Source organism: Mya arenaria, chromosome 3 (assembly GCF_026914265.1).
Source record: "Mya arenaria isolate MELC-2E11 chromosome 3, ASM2691426v1".
NCBI lineage: Eukaryota > Metazoa > Mollusca > Bivalvia > Myida > Myidae > Mya > Mya arenaria.
In genome coordinates this window covers 56,840,626-56,862,904 of record NC_069124.1, presented here as the reverse complement: position 1 = coordinate 56,862,904, position 22,279 = coordinate 56,840,626, and the positions used below count along the sequence as shown (strand labels likewise).

The 22,279-nt window shown below is 34.6% G+C and overlaps 1 protein-coding gene across 6 annotated transcripts in view; it reads left to right on the top strand.

Annotated features, from left to right (window-relative positions):
• The window catches only part of LOC128228029 (uncharacterized), a 93,566-nt gene that overhangs the window by 45,708 nt on the left and 25,579 nt on the right, over nt 1–22,279 (top strand). For all 6 annotated transcript variants that reach the window (XM_052939061.1, XM_052939059.1, XM_052939057.1 and 3 more), the window contains 4 exons: nt 3,882–4,138; nt 4,838–5,038; nt 5,563–5,730; nt 6,059–6,241. In XM_052939061.1, coding sequence (XP_052795021.1) covers nt 3,882–4,138; nt 4,838–5,038; nt 5,563–5,730; nt 6,059–6,241 — 809 coding nt within the window. The remainder of the gene's footprint in view (nt 1–3,881; nt 4,139–4,837; nt 5,039–5,562; nt 5,731–6,058; nt 6,242–22,279) is intronic.

Below are 22,279 nucleotides of genomic sequence, written 5' to 3'. Positions count from 1 at the left end.
ATTTCCAAGTGGTCATTAAAGACACTGTTCAACCTGCCCAAGGGTAGAAACAACATGTTCCATGCCATCCTGTTTTTCCTGTACCACATACAGCACAAGGAAAATGGAATGTTAGGGAGAGTAAATCTTGGAATGTCGGGGGTCAACCTACTATGTGTCCTGGACAAATGAACGTTAGGTGCTTACAATCATTGGGCCTTTAAGGGAGATAACTCTACTTGGATAATGGGGATAACTCTCGACATGGTATTGGCGTTTGCCTCTTTAACGGTGGGTAAGGTTACATACCATCTTTTATGACCAATGGACCTATGAGATATTGTAAAAAGTGTATAGAAAAGGGTGAACTAGTTTGACATTAGTGAACAACAGTTTTAAAATAAGTGAAGGGATGTAACTCCCTGGAAGAGTATTATTGCTCAGAGGACAATTGAATAACATGACTAAATATGGTGGTAGTACAGCAAGAAAAGCATGGTGTGTAGAAGACAGTGATGAACTCTGAAGGAAAGACTGCAATGTATGGAAAGAAATGACAGAACTTCTTATAATTTAATGGATGTGTTACAATGATGGCAAAGAAAGAGATGCATGTAAGCACCCCTAAATCTTGTTGAATGTGATGTCTGCATTGAATGTGATGTCTGCATTGAATGTGATGCCTTCGGTTCAAAATGAAAAGCTTCATTTGAGTAAAATGAGCAATTATCCTATTTCTAGTTACAATGTTCACATTTTTTTTGTACATAAGAATGGATATACAGATATAAGAAAACACATAAAATTGTTATTATGACATTATTGCCTTAATGTATGTGCATTGATTTGTTCTCTGTGTAAAAATGAATGAGATAAAAAAAAGAATGTTCAGCTACTTTCAGAAAGGATAAGTTTATATAATTATGCTACATTGTATCATAGTCATCATTTAGTGTTTTATGATTGTAAACTTGAATAAAATTGTGTGACAAGAAAAAAAAAAAGAAAGTTATATTGATTATATTTTCATCGTGCTTGAGATTTTTACAGAATGAACAGTGGATCTAATACAGCAGATCTTTTTAAAACACTGGAAATTGTTTTAAAAAAAATAAGTTGTGGAAACTATTTAATGAAGGAACTGTACGTGTACTAGTTTTGCTGTTTTTATCCCCGCCTTGAAAAGGCGAGGGGATATAGTAATGGTAGGCGCGATTCCGTGCGTGAGTGTGCGTGCTTGCGTGTGTGCGTCTGTCCGTCTGTCCCACATTCATTTCTTTGCATCTCCTCTTACATTTCTCATACGATTTCTACCAAACTTTCACAGATTGATGATCATAAAGTGAAGCAGCGCATATTGTCGGGCTTTTGCGATTTGACCATTTGTGAAAGAGTTATTTCCCTTTGCTTATTTTACATTTAAAATTGTTTTCTTCGCAAATCCTCTTACGTTTTTCATGCGATTTCTACCAAACTTTCACAGATTGATGACTATATAGTGACGCAGCGCATATTGTTGGGCTTTTGCGATTCGGCCATTTTTGAAAGAGTTATTGCCCTGTTTTTTAAACCCCCCAAAACAAAGTTTGGGGGGGGGTATACTGGAATCGGGTTGTCCGTCCGTCTGTCTGTCTGTCCGTCTGTCCGTCCGTTTTTTTTTTGTCCGGGATTCATCTTTGTCGTTATTGAACAAATCTTTTTCAAACTTTCAGATATTAATGGCCATGATGTAAACTTGCGCCTCTGTGAAATTGGTACGGGTCACATGACCCTGACCAGAGTTATCTCCCCTTGATGTGTTAAAGTAGGCAAAATAAGCCCTGTCCGGGATTCATCTTTGTTATTATTCAACAAATCTTTATCAAACTTTCAGAAATTAATGGCCATGTTGTAAACTTTCGCCTCTGTGAATTTGGTACAGGTCACATGACCCTGACTGGAGTTATCTCCCCTTGATGTGTTAAAGTAGGCAAAATAAGCCCTGTCCGGGATTCATCTTTGTTATTATTCAACAAATCTTTATCAAACTTTCAGAAATTAATGGCCATGTTGTAAACTTTCGCCTCTGTGAATTTGGTACAGGTCACATGACCCTGACTGGTTACATTTAAAATTGGTTTCTTCCCTACTCCTCTTACGTTTTTCATGCAATTTTTACCAAACTTTCACAGATTGATGACTATATAGTGACGCAGCGCATATTGTTTGGCTTTTGCGATTCGGCCATTTTTGAAAAAGTTATTGCCCTTTCTTTATTTTACATTTAAAATTTGTTTCTTTGCAACTCCTCTTACGTTTATGACTATATAGTGACACAGTGCATATTGTCAGGCTTTTGCAATTTGACCTTTTTTGAAAGAGTTATTGCGCTTTCTTAATTTTACGCATTTCTTATATTCCTGAGAAACTACCCTTACCATTGATTGGCTTTCGTTACAAAAAATGTCCCCATGAGGCGGGGGATATAGCTGTCTGTGACCGCTCTTGTACTGTTTACAAAAAAATGGTCAGTCCAAGCTTTTTTGATACTGATTCTAGTCTATTTAAACGTATTCCAGTCCAATCTATCATTTTACACTGTTCGCTGCTGAGTCAGTAGATTAGGTTTAAGTGTCTAAGCAGTGAACAGGGTAGACCATGGGTCTACACTGGTCCCAAAGACCTGTACAATTCTGACAGCTTAAATGGTTTAGTCATTGATTCTAGTCATTTATCACTCGAAGTATTGATTTATATATGTTTTGTGGAGATTCTTGCCAGTTCTTGCTGTAACAGCATTTTATTTCATGATAGTTGTCATGTACATTTAATTGTAATACAACTTGATATTATTACACAGTCTATTTTAAAATAGTTTGTGCAATAATATCATGTTTTATTACTACAAAATGTATGCATTTTGAAAGTTTTGTTTAAAACATTTGCCAAAAATAAATTGTCTAAATGTTATTTGATTCACTTTTTCACTGGGTTATATTTGCAAAGTCTAAAGATGAACTGCTTCCCTGGTGAACATACTGACAATGCTCAAAATTGCACATAATGTTGCCACCACTCGGAGTCGAACCCTGGCATAGCTTGCCCTTCAAAAGAATGCATTCTACAACTGACATACATGTACAATGGCTGTCAAGCTAGCAGTTTTAGCTTATTTATGGCAGAAAGTTTGAATCTATATATCACACTGAATTCTTTTTAAAATAATTCACCTGAAATAAACATGAATATTGGATCATTCTGACATTTTAAAACAAGAATTAAAAAAAAAAAAAAAAAAATCCCTATCTACCGTCCCATCTTTTTTTCAGCATGTTACAGGAAACATTTTTTATTTTTAGGCCTTATTAAAGATGGTCATGACATAGACTCACAGCCGGAATCTGTTCATGTGCACTTTTGCTAATGATTTGACCTTGACAATGCTTTCAATGACTCTTAACATAGAACTAGTTTCTCTTGAATTGTTTTTATATGTTACCATATAAGATTTTATACCAGGTCAACATGGAAGCTACAAGTTTTGTATAGTTTTGCCACAACATTTCTGGATTTTATTTTCACTTACTAATAATAATTTAATAATAAAAATGATAATTCTCTTAGAGGGATGGACCAATGTTTGTGGGTTAAAGATCAAAGTCTCACTAAAGGGTCATTGGTAAAAATTCTTAAGTTTGGTTTGTTACATCAGTATATGGAAATCGGGCCTTTACATCCAGTTCGAGCCAACAAGGAATTCGAGCCTTGTTTGAACCAGTGGGGTATGGCTGTACCTCATGAAATGATTGCAAACTTCAATATAGTATCTCTTCTTACATAATGCTTGATTTTAAACTAAGAAAAGTAAAATATCATGTATTTGAAATCAATTTTAAGCCATGAATAGTCCTGTTTTTTCACAGAGTATGAGGTTGGTTATGCCGTATACCCCTACATCTTGACACGGGTGTCAGACTCCACCGCTTTCCTCATGCTGTATTTCTCGGTTGTGTGTGTAGTAGGCGTGTCTTCCCTGCTTGTGCTTGTACAAACTCTTATTGAGGCGGGACTCGAGTGGCGCAGGGGACAAGGTGGGACTGTCACCAGGCAGCGTCGCTGGGCATTACAACTTGTGCTTTGTATTTTCTTTATGGCGGTTGGCATCCTTCTCACAACCAAGGTATTATCCTCGTTGACAATCATGAGGTTTAGTGGTCTAGTTTTAAAGAAACATTTTAATACTTTTATCTTAGTTGAAAGTAAACATACTTTACTAAATCCTGTAAAAATTTACAATATACTTCAGGGGCGGTAGTCATAAAACATCTTAAGTCATTTCTTAACTTAAGTCAATTTCCTAAAAACATTAAGTCAAACTAAAAGAAAAGTATTTTTTTTACATAAAAGTATGTACATGTAGCTTGAATCCAGTCAATGAAAAAAGTATTTCAGATAGTATGCGTTATGAAGCAATTATATGATAAAAATAAATTATTGCGATATCGGGAAAAAATATTGACAGAAAAGACGTCGCGAAAAATGTGTGACATTTCTAATTAATCAGACTTTTGAACAGGCCTTTTTTTTAGGGGGGGGGGGGGGGGGGGGGTTCGCGCGTCTAGACCGATTGTGGCCGGATCCAGACATACTGAGGATCCAAAATTCCAAAATTTTAGAAGCCCTGTAAAATAATGATAAGTGAGATACATAACATAAGAAAATGACTTAAGTTAGAAAATGACTTAAGATGTTTCATGAATACCTGCCCACTCGTTTAAGGTTAGCTATAAATTATAATAATTGTTTTATGGCACTTTGACTCATATTCTCTGATTGGTTAAAATCTGCTCACATTAAGCTATGTTTGGGCTATTTTTAGCTGGGTGTGTACATTATCCACTACCTGGACGGGTATGTGACCCTTGTCATGCCCTATATCGTGGTGCTGCTGGAGTGCTGCATCCTCATGTACGTGTTTGGGGCCCAGAAGTTCCTTCACAACATCGAAGATATGACGGGACACAAGAACTCACTCTGGTGGATGACCAACTGGAAATTTGTTACACCATGTGTACTTATGGTAAGTTGTTTACGCCATGTGTTCTTGTTGAAGGTTCCTTACACTTGTGTACACGTTCCTTTTACTTGTGTACTTTTGTTAAAATTTGTGGGGTAGATTTCATGTAAGTTCCCTTACACCATGTGTACTTGTGGTCGGTTGCCTTACAGTGTGAATACTAACGGTAGGTTGTCTTGCACCATGTGTGCTTGGGGTAGTATTCCTATACCATGTGTGCTTGCAGTAGGTTTTCTATTTACTTTAAATCATCATAAAAAAGGTAGTAGAAGATTTTTTTTGAGTCATGCAATGGTTAATCAGTTAGATTTATGTGTGATGAATGTGTAGCAATGTTAACTACTAAGGTACTACAGTTAATCACACATGGTCATTATGCTGCTGGTGCCTAACATTTTTTTCATGAGCAAGGGCCAAGTTGTCGTAAAGTTTTTTTTCTCTTGGACTTATATTTTACTTATAGCTCTAATTTTTGTTTTCTGTTAGTACTTAATACATTTATGTTGTTGTATTTGTTTTCCATCCAGGGCCTGATCACATGTGCGGGAATATATGGTGGACCTAGTCACTACGGTCATGTCCAGTACTCAGGCTGGTCAGAGGTGTTGGGCTGGTGTCTTGCCCTAGCACCTGGGCTTTGGGTGCCTGCACTTGCTGTATGGGCTCTTATTTGGGAACATGGAAGCTTGGTTGAGGTGAATGGTATTAGATTGACTTCTTCATTTATGAGCTCATGGTTATACATGTACATTAAGGCTTTAACAAAGAATGCCAATGTTAAGGCTATGCATATTTTTATGAATCACAGTAAGATTGACTTTCTTGAAAGGTGGGCTGATTCTAGTCGCTTCCCTTTTAGTAGTAAATGTTATTTGAAAAGTTTACATTGGTGTTTTTGGTTGTATGCTTCATTTTCTGTCAAAATCTTAAATGAAAATAAGGATGCAAAGCAAATGATTTTTGCAACTTTGAAACAATGAAAAATAATAAGTTGTGTTATCATTACATTTCTTCTATACCTAGAGGGTGAAAGTGCTGCTGAAGGTTCCGGATGGTTGGGGTGCTGGGCTGGCATTCGGACACGAGCACACACCGGCCCCAGACTATGTGATCTGCCAACCGGACAACCACCGCCCCATACACGGCCTCGCCATGATCACAGCCAGTCTCTACATTCCCCAGATGGTACAATTGACTGCTGAGGAGGTGAAGTATTTGGCCACACTTATAACTTAAAATGCAGTAATATGACTTGGGCAATTATTAGCTGGTCTGAAAAGTGAGAGAGCTATGTGCTATATATGCTGCTTTGTCTGTCCATATATCTGCCTGCTTATCTGTTTATCTGTCTCTGTGTATCTCTGGCTGTTGTCTTATGTATGTCCGTCTGTTTTAAAAACAAATATTTGAATTACTTCATCATCATCTTAAATGCTTTTTTGTCAAGTTTAAGGTTGATGTGATATTCAAAATAGTTGTAGTTTTAATAGATGTATGCCTCCAGTACAATGATATACCCCCCATTGGCATCTGATTTTGCCGTAAAGGTATTTTAGGTCGCTTAGTCCCTTATACAGTTCTGTAACAAAAAAATAATAATTATATTTCTCATCTTCATGTAACCATAAAAACATCTATCTGCGCTCATTAGATTTAAGCTTTCTTTTTAATTCTATGTCTTTTATATATATATTTTTTAACTGTAGGGCATTTTCATTCTGTTTTTCATAATTTGATTCCATATTTGTCTGAGCAATTAGTATGATTGTGTTTGCAGAAACTGGCATTTATAAGAGTCATTACATTGGCCAGAAGGTAGATACCATATTATCCAATACTTATAACTGCTATGAAACTATAGGTATATTCTATAATGTTATGACATTACCATGACAACGCTTCACGTCTCCCCAGACAGTTCATTACTTAAAATTGTCATCTAAGGCCTGCTGATGTTTTAATCATTGTTTTTAGAATCAGTATGGCCAGTGATTATTTAAAATTCACAAGTAATCTACAAAACTGTTACAATTAATCTTGTGATTGATCCCAGTATGGAGATATCCGTGAGACAGAACTTTTATGAGGATTTCCGTAATACCAAAAGTGTGCGTTTTTATAGGATTCCATCGTTGAATTTGAAGGTAACTGAAATGTTTGACTGTATTAAGATGTCATGAATTGAAGAAATGCCATGTAATTCAAAACTTGATTTCAATTATTAGTCTAGTTATGCCTCTGATTTGACTGAGAAGACCAGGCCCCAATTTCTCGAAACTTCTTAAGCCTAACAGGCTTAAGTCGCTTATTTCAATTAGCCAAAATACATACTGAAAATAGATTTTGATAAATGAAAAATGGTTTATTCTGATAATCATACAGATTATTTCTACATCATTTTGAAAAATTCTTGAAGACGTAAATATAACACATTTTATAGAACAACAATAATAGTGAGATTAGCTTAATCCTGTTATATGGGACTTAAGAAGTTTCGAGAAATTGGGGCCTGACGTCTTCACATTTGCTAACTCTTCATGGTTATGAAACTTGGTGTATATCAACTATATATTAAGGCAGCTGGGGTCAAGGTCAGGGTCAAGAGTTTTATGCTTAGTAAGGCTACACAAGACAAAACAAAACTGATTAGACATAATTTTCATCAAGGGTTATATATATTATACATAATCAAGGCTTATAAGCCCTTTAATTCTAAACCTTGAAGTTTTTCTTAATTCACAATGTTATTGCAGCTATATTGTTGCATTTTTTGTCTTGAATGCCTTTGATCAATGAAGTCCTTGAAGCAGTTCATGTAGTGATAATGGTCATTTTTATTAGAAGTAAACTAAAGTAATTCAAACATATGTATTATAATTGTCATGAAGTTTTTCTTTGTGTCTAATGTAACATGTACAAGCAGTGTGTAAGCTTATTTATATTCGCACTCGGGCCTTGCCAAATTCAGCAATTGCTCCAATAAGATTGTAAGTCGTTTAAGATTTTTGGAGCATAGTGCACAGGCAGAAATTACCTCTAGATAGAGCTACCCTGGTTCTGTCACACAGGACCCCCATTTAACCTCCTGCCCGGAAGACAATAAGTAATGTTTTAGTGGTGCGACGGAGAATCAAACCTGCGACCCCTGAATTGACAGTCAAGTATATACCACTAGACCATGGACCAGCCTAACATACAGCAGCATCACGTTTGGTTTAATAGTTCAAGGTTAAGGTGACACTTTCTAAAAATAGACATACACATGTAGAGTATGGGTGATAGATTAGAATGGATATAAACATGACTGTGTTAACCAAACAGTCATATGGCAGATCCATGGTCTAGTGGTAACATACTTGACTATCAATCCAGGGGTTGCAGGTTTGATTCCCCATCTCATCACTACAAAATACTAATCGTCTTCCGGGAGGGACGTTAAATCGGGGTCCCGTGTGACAGTGCTATACACTGGTGCTCGTTAAAGAACCAGGGTAGCTCTAACCAGGGTTACATTCTGTCTGTGCACTTTATCCAAAAACCTAAAATGACTAAAAATCTTAACGGAGCACTTGCCGAATGGCCAAGGCTCGAGTGCGAGTATAAATAAGCTTACACACTCCACCCCCAAACAGTCATAGACCCATGTGGCCAAACAAGCTAATTATAAAAGGTGACAAATACAACACATGTATAGAACATGCATGATAAATGCTTAAAGCGACACTCTTATTCAAAATCAATACATACACATGACTGCATAACAAACATAAATTTTGACTGATAAACCTTAAAATACTTACTAAATAATGCATTTATGAAAAATATTAACTACTGACAACAAGATTGTAACCATGTATTTAATAGCTGAAAACGCAAAAATATTAAATGATTGGTGAATGCTAAAAGATTAACTGTGGTCTATAGGCTCATAAGGTAGAAATACTGTGTTTTATGCTCATTTCTTTCAAATTAAACACTGTATTCTTCATAATAACCATTTTTCTGACATTTATTCATCCTTTGTGGTATATTTAAACAATTGTATTAATTGTGGTAAATCTTATTGGGGAGTAACAGTGCATCTTTAATTTATGAAACTATGGGGAACAAATAACTTGAAGGAAGGGATGAATAATAATTTAGTTCTGTAATTCCAAAGGTCATCTTGTTAAGTACTTGTTTAGACCGATTGTTTAAATCAATCCTTACAGCAGTCATTATATCAATCACTGTCATCAGTACGATGTTATGTGAGACTGTGGTCTTGTAATGTGGAAACCTGTGTAGCCGGAGGAAACCCACCTGTCTGGCTTAGTGACCACACATCTAACTCAGAATTAATTATCCTTCAACAGTCAGCTGGCGCTATTGGAAATCTCCCTTGTTTAATTTCTGTTGGCATGTGATTCCCCAGAACTGGTACAGTAGGGCATGGTACAGACTGGTGCAGATTTTGACTGCATATGTATATATAAATACAATAATAATACTAATGATAAAGATAAAAAGCATCTTTTTTAATAATTTCTTTTATCAGTTTTGTGTGTTTCATTATATGATTGTGTGGTTAAAATGAAGGTAAGAATTTTGTTCAACAGTTTGAAATGTAGAAATGCTTAAAGCATTATAATCTTTTCATAGGTGAACTATTGAACTTCTTCACTATCTGTCATCCAAATGACATCTCCTAAACCTCTCAGGCCAAACATCACAGGCATAACTTCTTTGATTGGTGTTGTTCCTGACATTTAGTTGGAGAAATAAAACATATTGGCAAGTTTGATGTTCCTTCAGATTTAAGAGATATGTAGTTACAAACAAAACCCTTCTTAGAAACAGGGCCAAGGGGGCGTGGCTAGTTTTGCACATTCTGGCTTTATGTCAAACTTTGAAAATCTTTCTCTCAAAAATTGCTGACCTGATTTCAAATAGTTTCACAGAAATTTTCTTTGGGTGACCTTAGCTACCAAATTCCTTCAAGACATGTTAGGTCTTAAAAAACATGGCTGCCAGGGAGCTAGCTTCCACTAGAAAAATAATTTGTCAGACACCACACACATGATAATAGAAAAAAAATCAGAAATGAGCCTTGTGTTACCCTTTACCAAATCCTTCCAGTGGTGATATTTTTATGCAGTTAACAATAAATGGCCGCCAGGGGGAGGGATTTAAGTTTTATATAGACTTATATCAGGATTGTTTTAAATGCCCTGTGAACTGGGAGCACTTGTTTAACATAGACTTATATATTTAAAAAATAATCCAAAACTTCAGAGAGCTGATATATTTACTATGTAGATTTGTCTAGTGGCCTTGTACCAACTTTCTTCAAATGTCTTTATTTCCATAGCAACCATGACTTTTCTCAGCAATTTTTGACTTCTATAGCAACCCCAATCTTTCTTGGCAACAATCATCTTTCTATGTGACCTATTAATGTCTGAGCAGCAGCATGCTTCCCTAGCAACCATCTCTTCTCTTCACAAGCATACACCTCCTTAGCAACCATATTTTTTAAACAACCATTGACTTCCTCAGTAATAGGATGTTTCCCTACCAACCATCTCTTTTTTTCACAACCAAAAACCCTGAGCAACCATCAACTGCCTTAGCAGCCATCTCATTTCTTAGCAACCATTCATTAACAACCTCTAACTCCCTTGGCAGCAACCTTTTGTCTATGCAACCAATGACATTCTTTGCAATAGCTTGCATCCATATTTTCTCCAGGTACTTTGTTGAGTTATATAGGGCCATATATTATTTCAAAAAGAATCTTTTGGCACCTTATACAGATTTCATATTAGTACATCATATTTTAGTATTTTTGGATTTTGTAATTTTTAGCTAGTCTGATTTTTTAAGTGTTGTGCTTGGGTCACTTACATGCAAACAATCAAAGCTATCACTTTCAGACTTTGGAATACCTGTTCAATGAAAAATAGTATAAATGAAGAATTTTACAAGTTCCATAACCCTGTAATGTATTAGGCTGGATTATTGCCCCTTTTAAACTTACAAAGTTTCACACACACAATATTTGTAACAGTCAACATAATGCAACCAACAACATGCAGTTTGACTCAGTAATGACTTAACTATGTTTTGTACACCAATTCTTTTTGTACAGAAACTTACAATATTTATCTAACCATTTTTTTCTATATAAAAGTAATAAGCTTGTAAAATATATAGTGAATATAGTCAAAAGGAATTAATCAGCTTATCTCATTTGGCTGTTCAAACAAAAACTCATCCTATGAAGACAGCCATCTGTCCGACTTGAGATCTCATTTTCATGTATTTAACTTGGATTTATTTTCCACATGGTAAATTTTTGTTAGACACTTCAAAAATAGCAGTTGTGTGAAGTTATTATAAGACATAAATACATTGTATTCAATCCAAATTTAAAGATTTTTCATAAAAAAAATTATGAAATAAATAAACCGTAAAAGGATAAAATCAGACGAGTGTTCTGCACCTGCAGGCTGTGCTCTTGTTAAATATCCTTCCGACTCTACAGCTACCAGGAGTTTTGGGATTACGCGGAAAATTTTGTAATTTTATCAAACTTTAATTTCCACGTCAAGTTTTCTTTTAAAAACTTCTAAATAGGTCTTTCAAGTGTTTGCTTTGTGGATAATTGTCGGGTCAAGTCCAATTATTCCAGTACTTGACTGCCCATATTTCTCGGAAAAGGTTGTTGAGAGATTGCATTTGATATCTATTTAAGGTAACACAGCTATAACAGAGTGATTATTATATCGTCATATTTGAAGAAGCCAGCATTTTGCCTTTGGTTAAAAAGCTCCTTGAAAAAAATTGCCAGCTCGTCTATGATAAGGTATCTTTTTATGGAATTCTGCCTCGTCCGCTTTAGGACATTGCTTTGGCCAGTCATAACTCAGTTTGTTTTGTCTGGCGTAGATGGAATGTTTGATATGGAAATAGTAGTTATTTGTCATTTTTCAAATAGTTCTGGATTTTTTGCTGTTAACATGTTGTTGGAATCAGAGGAAACCATTTTAAAGGTACTTTTTGTGACATTGTTCCAAACTTTTAATTGACACTATCATTTCATAGCTGTTTTTCATCCCTTGTGTAAGGACAATGGATTATTAATTATAATGGGCCGTGACCATCAGACAAACTTTGTTTACATTAGTTAAATCAAAATATGATTCAATTCGACAGAAAAGTTCCTGTATTCTTTCAATGAATAAAACTTCTTTTACTGGTTGCTGTCTTAGGCATTGACACATATTTTCTATGAATTCTGCTCTGTGTTTTTCACCATTATCCGCAAAATTATTGAATGTGACATAATTACTTAAATGTTGATGTAAAGGCAGTTACTGCATGATTATAGAAACAAAAGCATATACCTACAACAAAGTTCTTACTTTGGTGTTATAATATAAAGTGGATATTATGACAGGATGGAGTTTACGGAGTGTAAATACGTATCTGTCGAGATCGAGTAGCAGTAGAGACTGGTGCATGTTCATACACCAAACAAGACGTGATGCAGGTTGACAGAAAAGCGACCTGATATTCTTTTTATAATTTGTCTCCTGTTATTATTAAAATGTTTAAATAAAAATTTAAACCAAAGAAACTGCACTTCGATTTACACGACATTTCCATGTCAGAAATGCAACATAAATCAAATAAATGTTTTAGTGCATTTTCTGGAATCTAAATACAAATCGTTAATAGAAAACATTCAAATTCATTTCTTATTTCTATTATAGTATGTTCCTAAAAAATTATGTTATTGAGTAGTTTATGTTATAAACAACTTGAATAAATATCAGTGTGTAAAAGTTAGCACCCAACACATGCTACAAGCGGTAGCCTGATACAGGTTTGGAAAATGACGGTAGCATCGATGATACTGATTTTTGGACTAGGGCATTTGTGGCCTAGTTCATAGCCGTAATCGCGATGTCTGCATTTTCAAGCCGAATCTGGGGATTCACTGACGTAATGTATTCATACGCTGTATTTTGATTGGATTGCCGTTAGCAAATTTGAATAATCAAAGTAGTACCAGAACTGATTACAATGAAAACATCCAATAAAAATATTTCTCCTAACAAGACAAGCTAATTGTATGTTCTTTTAATGAAGCACAAGAAATGGGTACGTAGCGAGTGAGTTAATCGGGTTAACTACATGAATGTTCTTGCATACGGTCAGATTAAATGCAATAAGAATATGAACATATTGGAAAAGTATGCATCAACATTTTCCATCCAAAGCTCTTGATTGATAGACTGGTAGCCACTTTCTCTTTTATCCGAAAAGAGATCAGTATCAGCTAACCACGGTGCCCGTCGCGCATTCGAAATGTCTTGTGGGTACGTAAAACGAATCAAGCTTGCGGTCTAAGTAGTAAACAACCAAGATATTTGTTATTGTTTTTTTTTAAAAAGTATTGTTATCCTTTGTATAGAATGTTGGTATTAATTTATTAACAGGGCTGTTCTTTTTTCGACATAATTTGCATGTTGCCGTGACATTTTCTTTTTAAATACAAAGTTTATTTTTTAACTAATCATTGCATGTCACTCTTTTTTAAATACAGCATGATTTTTGGTATTGATTGTTTAAATACTATTAATGTAAAATAAAAAACCATATGCCGCGTAACTTTATAACGTTATAACTTGTGTTCTTGAGGAAAAGTAAATTCGGGTACCAGTCTACTGTATTGACTCATTCACTCTGATCAGAGCGGTCGAATGATTCACACATGTACATGTTATCACTACTTCCGGATGCTGATGATGTGAATTTTATAGGATGCTGATGATGTGAATTTTATACGTGTTATATTGAAGAAATTTATCAATAAAGTCGCCATTGAATGATTACCACCATCAAACGGATTTATTGTCATCTTACCGTGGATAGCATGTTTAATTTGACACGTAGAATTTCAAGCAATACAAGTTCGTTTGATAAAATCATGTGATTTCAATTTTGCAAAATGGAGATAAAGAAATATCAAATATGCGCATACTTATTTATAAAGAAATATCAAATATGCGCATACTTATTTATAAAGTTTCATTTTAAATGAAGCCAAATGTATGAATATGTGCATAGCATCTGGCTTATGAATATGATGAGTGTTTACCTATGTGCATAGAAATGTCTTGGAGCCATTCTCAGTGTAAGTACATTTTGTTCAATGACATTGTGTGATAAACCATCGCCATTTGCCTGCTCACTTTTGATTTCTACTCTTATTATGAACCAGTCAATTGTTACCACCCCCTCGGGGTATACTAGGGAAAAGGGCAGTGTTTTCACCTTTCAGCGGTGTCCTCGCAGTGCCTGATGATTGCGGTGGTTTTGTCTTCCCGCAAAATATAGCGGGGAATTATCCTTACCTAAGATCCTTGGGGTGCGAGGTTATTTGGCAGGGATTTTACCACCAGTTCGTTCCCGCAGGGTAGGGCAGGGATTTTATAGGGGATTGGTTGGACTGAAAGTCAAAGTATTCCCCAGACCTGGAAAGGGGGTGGGTGGGCGTGGTTACATTTGACTGGTGCATAAAGTTCTTTTTCTGAAGACGCTTTGAGCTCACTTTTTGTTTCCTCGCCAAGAATGAAAATCAGTAATCACCCAATGTTGTGGCATAGTGAAGTTATGAAGATTTACCCTCACAACAGTCTTTCTCAAATGCTGTCCAGGCTTTTTTATGCTTAAGAATAACTTACCTGGAGATGTCAGACCAGAAATCGTCTTGGCATGAGATTGGATTACTATGGATCAGCATGCACCAGTGGATTGTAACCAGGGCCCCCACATCCGGGGGTATACCGGGGAAATGGGCCGTGTTTTTACCTTTCAGGTGGCCCCGCAGTATCGGGTCTTCGTGGAAAATACAGTGGGGATGTGGCTTAACCTAATGTCCCTTGGGTGCTGGGGGGGGATTTGGTGGGGACTTTGCCATCAGATCATCCCTGCAGGGCGGGGATTTTAGCTTGTGTTGGCTGGACCGAAAGTAAAAGTCCCCGCTATTCCCTGGACCGGGGGGGGGGGGGTGCATGGTTACAATTAATTGACTGATGCATAAGCTTGCGTATACATACAGATTCAGTGTTTTGGTGCGCAGTTGACAAATTAACTAATTACTTATTAGAAGTTAAGAATATATATTTATTTATATAAGTTATACTTTGCAATCTAAATCATAGATTTGAAAAAAGTAACCTGTATTAATAAATGCAATTATACAAAAATAACTGTGCAAATCTTTATGAATAATCCAAATATGAGTACCTTGCAGGGTCTATGTTATTTTTTAAAAATTATACTAAGGGAGCTTTCAAGATTAGCTTTCCAATCGCATACACAATGCAGTTTGAAACCTTGATAATTCAAACAAATCTTGGTTGCAGACCATTACTATTAAATATTTGATAAGTCACAGACATTATAAGGTACATTTTAAATGGGCTGTACTCAGTTAATAATGGAAAAGAAATAACTTTCTTTTTTATAGAAACCTGATATTAACTTGGTATCGATGTGTACCCTCAATTAATGCATTGAAACTTACTAACTGATGATGCACATAGTTTACAAATGATTTATTAATAGCAGTTATTTCGTGTTTTTCCATTAAAAAAAGATTACCGAGTATAATTCATTCCTTATGCGTAATCTGCCGTTGATGTTATTACGTGATTTAAGCGAGTTAGGTATATATCTGGAAATTCCACCCAGTCTTCATAGCATAGTGGATTCGACACTGCACTGCAATTTTTTTACATTTTGGTATTTTATTTACAATAACAATATCAAAGAGTAAAATAGTTTATTAAAAAATTGTCCTTAGATTCGTTAAAGAAAAAAATCCAACTTTTTTGGTGCCATTCTGGTGTACAGTCCCTTTAATAAACAACAGGTGAAGCCAATGCTGTATTAAATTTGAGACAGACAAAAAGAAGACAGTACAAAGTTCAACAAGTGTGACCAATTTGAGAATACCCGGTACCTTACGTAATTTATAAATATTCATGCGATTCAGACAATTTAAATGCTAGAAATCACAAAAAAAACATTCCCTTGAATTATTCCTGTCATAGTTTAAACTCATAATCAAATTTCAATGCACAGCATTTGAAATAATTTTAAACAGATGAAAAACTGTTATTTTTAAAAAGCACAATTCATTGTTTATCTTTTATGTGACCTAACATTAATATGAAATTTATTCAGATCATAATTTAGAGACTTTTCTTGCACTTAAATGTGAACAAGTATGCTTGGGATTGAACACTAAGAAAAACAAATTTCAATGAAATTAGATGAAGCACAAAATATACAAAAATTGAAACTTTTTAGACTTTCAAAACTTTAACATTTATACTAAATACGGTTACATAAAATGATGAATACATTTGTAGGATTTGATATCCAACTAAATGTAACCGTCGGCTTCGTTCATTCTAAACTTTCTCTCAGTGATAAGGAATAACTTTTATTCACTGCAGTTGTTTTCTAACTTTATGAAAATAAGAACAATGGAAACAATGCATTAACTGTTGATCAGTGCAGATTGTGGGAGGTCATGGTTGATTTCACTGAACCACCAGTAAGCCCTGCCGAAATTGGATTCTTATTGGTCAGTCAGGTGTTTTTGGTAGGCACGATTAGTATGAATCTTAATTTTAACCATCATTTATGAATGTTTACCAAATCATTGAATATTGAAATAACAAGCGAAATGTTAGTTTGAATGATGAAAGCCATGAAATATGTGAAGTATTCAAAAAGAGACCATTTTCCAGCTTGTGTAAGTATCGAGAAAATTATTAAGTAAAATTATTTATTGTTTATCTGGAAAATGTTGAAATCTCATGTTTAGGCTTGATTGCCATGTTATTGCAATATGTTTTATTCATTGCAATATTAATGTAAAACATTTTTATGTTGACTTAAGTTTGTAGATAAAAACTAATGGTATTGGTGATATGAGAATGATCTCATAAGTCTTTAAAATCCCTTTTGGTATTGTGAGGATTTTGCTCCAGTCTTGATCAGTTTAGCTTTTGAAGATTTTCAAAGTAACTGCAAAACAAGTCCAGCTGCCTAGAAAGACTATGTCAAACCCTGACCAGATAAAATTTCTAGTGTTTTCAAATTACCACCTTGGCAATGGTTTTATCATAACATAGGATATTAATGCTAGTGGTTTTAAAGAAAATGCTAGTGTTTTTGTATTCGGAATGATATATTATAAGTTGCACTAAATTGAACATAATTTATAGTTCTCATTGATAAAACACATAGCCCCAAGTACATGTTGATCTAAGATTTAAGGCTTGGATGGAGTCAGGTCAAGAAAATTGCATGTAACATCGTCAATACCTTGTACTTTCCAACGCAAAAACTGTTTGTTTATTCAAGTATATAATGCAATCCCCACACCAAGGAAATGCAGTATTGCTTAACCAGCTCAATTGACATCATGAGTTGGACATTAAATTGCTGCAATTAAAGGCACATCTAGATATCAGAATTATTCAAACTCTGATTTAGCAACCTTATTATAGTTTAATATATGAACTACTTTTGCGAAATGAAAGCTTTTTTAGATTTACAAGGACGGGTAAAAGTATTTGTAGTAAAGTAAATGTACTCCAACACCTGATACATGTTGCCTAGGAATCTTACAAATTCTAGGCACTCCAAATGTTACAGTTCTATTCAATTTGGAGTGCCTGAAATGAAAGCTTCTTGATTTTACATTCAACATCTTTCTGTATGACCAATGACCAGGAGATTCATGAACCTACAACCATTTGCAACTATTGAGATAGGGAGCTATCAGGACAGAGACAGAGGACAATACAAGAATGGCCTACTGTTGCATTTATTGATGTCTTTTACAAATATTATCCAAAGTATGGCCCTGTGGTTTAAAGCTCCCCTGAAAAAGAGGTGACAGGTTTTCTATATAGGATATAATTACATCATTGAAAATCTTCTCTGAAACTGCAAATAACAAACCTTTGATATAAAATGATTTAATCAAATTAAACAAGTATGTGTACTTTGGTTAACATATGCCAACCACGTAAATTAATTTGTTTAGGTCTGATTTAACGACATTGAGATTTTCAAAAGAACTATGACTTTATCTGATTAAACACTTTAGCCCCCCCCCTCCCTCTACCCACACTTTTAAAATTTCCTTTGCAGCTTGCAAGCAGTTTTAGTCTAAAGTTTAAGCTAGCCCATTAAACTTGTGATGTGAGCCGATTTGTTTAATGCTTAGAACATGGTTATCAACATTCCCCTAAATGAAGCCCTAGTCCATCAGTGCTTTCAGCACTTTGATTCAATATGACATGCTGTTTTTTCATTGTCGGATATGGAAAAGGAAATTCATAATGCACATTTCTTACATATTATATATGTATGAGGCAAACAATGTCAAAGGTTGATATGATTTTCAGACATGCATATAGTTATCTCTAGCTGTTCGAGATGTCAAAACATGCCTTCAGTTTTTGCGTCAGAATATCATGATTATCTGCTTATACCTTTTTTTTTAATGGAATGATATTAATATTAACTTTTTGGAATCAATTCCTGAGAAATAAGCCAAACATAAATTAATATGAAATTTGGTATAAGAAAACTCTCTGAACACCCAAATTTTTATTCACAGCTCATATGAAAATGGTCTGGATTAGTTGTTAGATGAATGTCTTACAAACTGCTTTATCAAAACCATTTTCTCTCTCTAGAGAATCAATGAATAGATATAAAACAAATCACTTAAAAATAAGTTTTCTGATATGGAAATAAATCACATGTTTCAACTTCGTCAGCAAAAATTAGAAAGGTTTTATGATATTGCATGCAGTTTTCTGTTGGCTTCTGAATGCATATCTCGTGCACATTCTGTGTCACTTGGGGTGATAAAGTAAAAAATATAGGTCTTCAAGAATTGGTCAATGACGATGTTATCTCGTAAAGAGGACAGATTACATTGTTCATGTTAAAAGTTCTGTAATTATATTTAAGGGCCAATTTTACTCATGTTTCTCATTAATTGTAAGATGATAATATTTCGTTTCTAATTGAGTTTCAATACTGTTAAATCATTTTAGTATATAAATTTGTATCATATTATTATTAAAATGCCATAGTATCTCTTTAAGTAATTAAATTAACATCTGTAGTTTTATCTAGAATAATGAATGAAAGACAATTTTAATGATATTGACCAACTTATGGCTTCTGTTTTTTGTGTTTGAACAGTTTGATTTATAAGCTTATTTTGCCTATGTTTCTGTGATTTTAGTTAATTTCTACATTCTGTGTATATTATGATTCACATGTCATATATCACATGACCTATGATTGTATATATAACTTGATTGATCATATTTTTAAAAGGAAAGCTCCATGAATTTTGGTTTCCTTCTCTAAGTAACAGTAAGATGACATGAAGTAAATTCTTAATGATTAAGAATGTGTGGAGTGAGTGTAGCAAATGAGATCTTCTTAAATATTAAAGATATTATTTAAGGTCATTTACTCATCTAGAATACAACCTCATAGACTAACACATTGTCAATGCAAAATCTGACGCAGGGATTGTGTATCCGATGAGTGGCGGAGTGCGGAACTTCACGCTCAAAAGTTGAAATTCTTAAATCAAGAACTTAATGCTTGCCGCCTATCTGCAAATTCATTGACTGAAAATGAAGGTTGAATTCTATTTTATGAAACAGTGTTTATAAAGTGTAAACTGTAAGATGCACTAGTTCCATGACCTTTTTTTTCGGCAGGCAGTCACCATGTGAGGTCCTTATAAATTTATACTTATAGATTTGCTTGAAATTCATCCGCAAAAAGCTGTGGCCATCGAAAACCTTTTCTGGGTAAATCAACTTTGAGGGCCTCAAATATTTAAATTGGTAATTGTTTAAATACGGCTAATCCATGAGACTGTCCTCAGTCCTTGTGTTAAATCAGCAGGGAGCTTTGCCTTTAAGTCGTACAATATTTGCAATATTTCATCATAGTATTTAATATTCTTATCTTTTTATGGATATATTGCTCGAAATATTACTTCGAGTATTGGCAGGTCTTGCGTAGGATGCCAGGTGATTTTGTCGCGTCAGAAACAATACCATTAATTACAGACTGCTGACTTTATTTACCCGATGTTATTATTCAGTTCCACAATATTGATTGGTTGTTCAGGTTTGATTTTATCAGAAAGTGTAGAATTTATAATGCAATACAATAATTGATATAATATGTTGCATATATAACTAGTAATCGAGTCTGGCATGGTGGCATCAGGAAATAATGCCTTTAGCTTTACCTTATGTGAAATACATTTAAACTGCTTGACTGTTCGTGTTCTGAATAATTTGGGAATACTGGGCAGTTTTGTTTCTTGAAAGTCTCAAGGCAAGACCTGTTTTGTATTAACATAATGAGATTAGTTGTTTGTATTGATTTTTTGATTTATTTAATATTAAGTGTTAAATTCTTAGAGAGTGATGTGGTCGAGTGTTAAAGATGTCTCTTATCCCAAGGTTGCCAGTTTGACCTTGGCTGGCTGGGCACTTTTTCTAGGTGTCTTAATGTGCAGACACCAGGGATGACTTTCTTTATGCAGTGACATGTACCTCTGAGTGCTCTTAGATAGTAGACAACACCTATGCAACAGTATGTTCAAGAAAGCCCTTCATAGTTCCCTGTGGAATTTTTTTGTTGCTTCACGGATAGTGCTTTTTAGTAGCATGTCATTGCAATCATTGTTGTTAACCTCTTTTACATTTTGAAGGTTCAGACTAACCTTCCTGGTGTACTGCTCTTCTAAAATGTTCAAAGGCATTTGAAAATCTGTTGTAGCTTACATGCCATATTTCTGGAACACTTCCCAGTAGATTATGTTAAGAAAACCAGGGAAATTTTGCTCAGAGAACCAGGGGATTTTGCCCTCAATTTAAAAAAGGATTTTCATTGATTGTCATCATAGAATAGCCCCGGCATAGGCATGATTATTTTTGCTTGTTCTATTTTTAAAAGCATCTTACTTTAAGTATCATTTTGTTTGAACTGAAAGCTCTGTATTAAGTATGTATGTTGTAATGTTGAAAGAAAATGTATTGTATGGAGCAATGTAGCGTTGTCTATATTTTATCCAAATCACACACACACATATACACACACGCTTGTGCGCGCACGCACGCACTAACTCGCATACACACATGCACGTGTGTACACGACTGTAGACAATAGATATATATTTTTAGCTCACCTAACAATTGGTCATAATCATCTTCTTCTCCTAAACCGCTTGGACAATTTTGATGAAACTTCAAAGGAATGTTCCTTGGTTGGTGCTTTTTCAAAATTGTTCAAAGAAATTAATTCTATGTAGAACTCTGGTTGCCATGGCAACCTAAAGGAAAATGCCAACAATCAGTTATAATCATCTTCTTCTCCTAAACCGCTTGGAATTTTGATGAAACTTCATAGGAATGATCCTTGGTTGGTGCTTTTTCAAAATTGTTCAAAGAAATAAATTCCATGCAGAACTCTGGTTGCCATGGCAACCTAAAGGAAAATGTACACAATAGGTTATACTCATCTTCTTCTCCTAAACCGCTTGGACAATTTTGATGAAACTTCATAGGAATGATCCTTGGTTGGTGCTTTTTCAAAATTGTTCAAAGATATTAATTCCATGCAGAACTCTGGTTGCCATGGCAACCTGAAGGAAAATTTGCAAAACTTTTTTTGGCAAATACTATGAAGCCAAGTGCTTAAATATTTGGTGTGTAACATTGTCGATTGGTTATCTACCATGTTTATTCAAATTATGCCCCTGGAGAAAAATTGGCCTCAGACCGTTGGCTACAAGTTCATTATAAATACACTTTGTTAAAATCTGATAGTTATGTAAAGTTTTTTCTTGAAGCAAGGGCAGCAAGTCTTGCTATATGGTCTTCCTTTTTGTTGGAGATTCCACTACTTTCTAATTTTAGTAACAAGGGAATATATTTTAAATTTTATTAAGTCTTCAACATAGTCACTTCTGAAGTAATTATTGTTCTATTTTTAGGTTCATAGATTCAAATAATTATTATACACTCTATTTTTTAGAAGAAATTTCATTTTTACTTAATAATAAATTTAATAATCAGACTTTTCCATTGAACTTCATGTAGATTATTGTTCATGCAG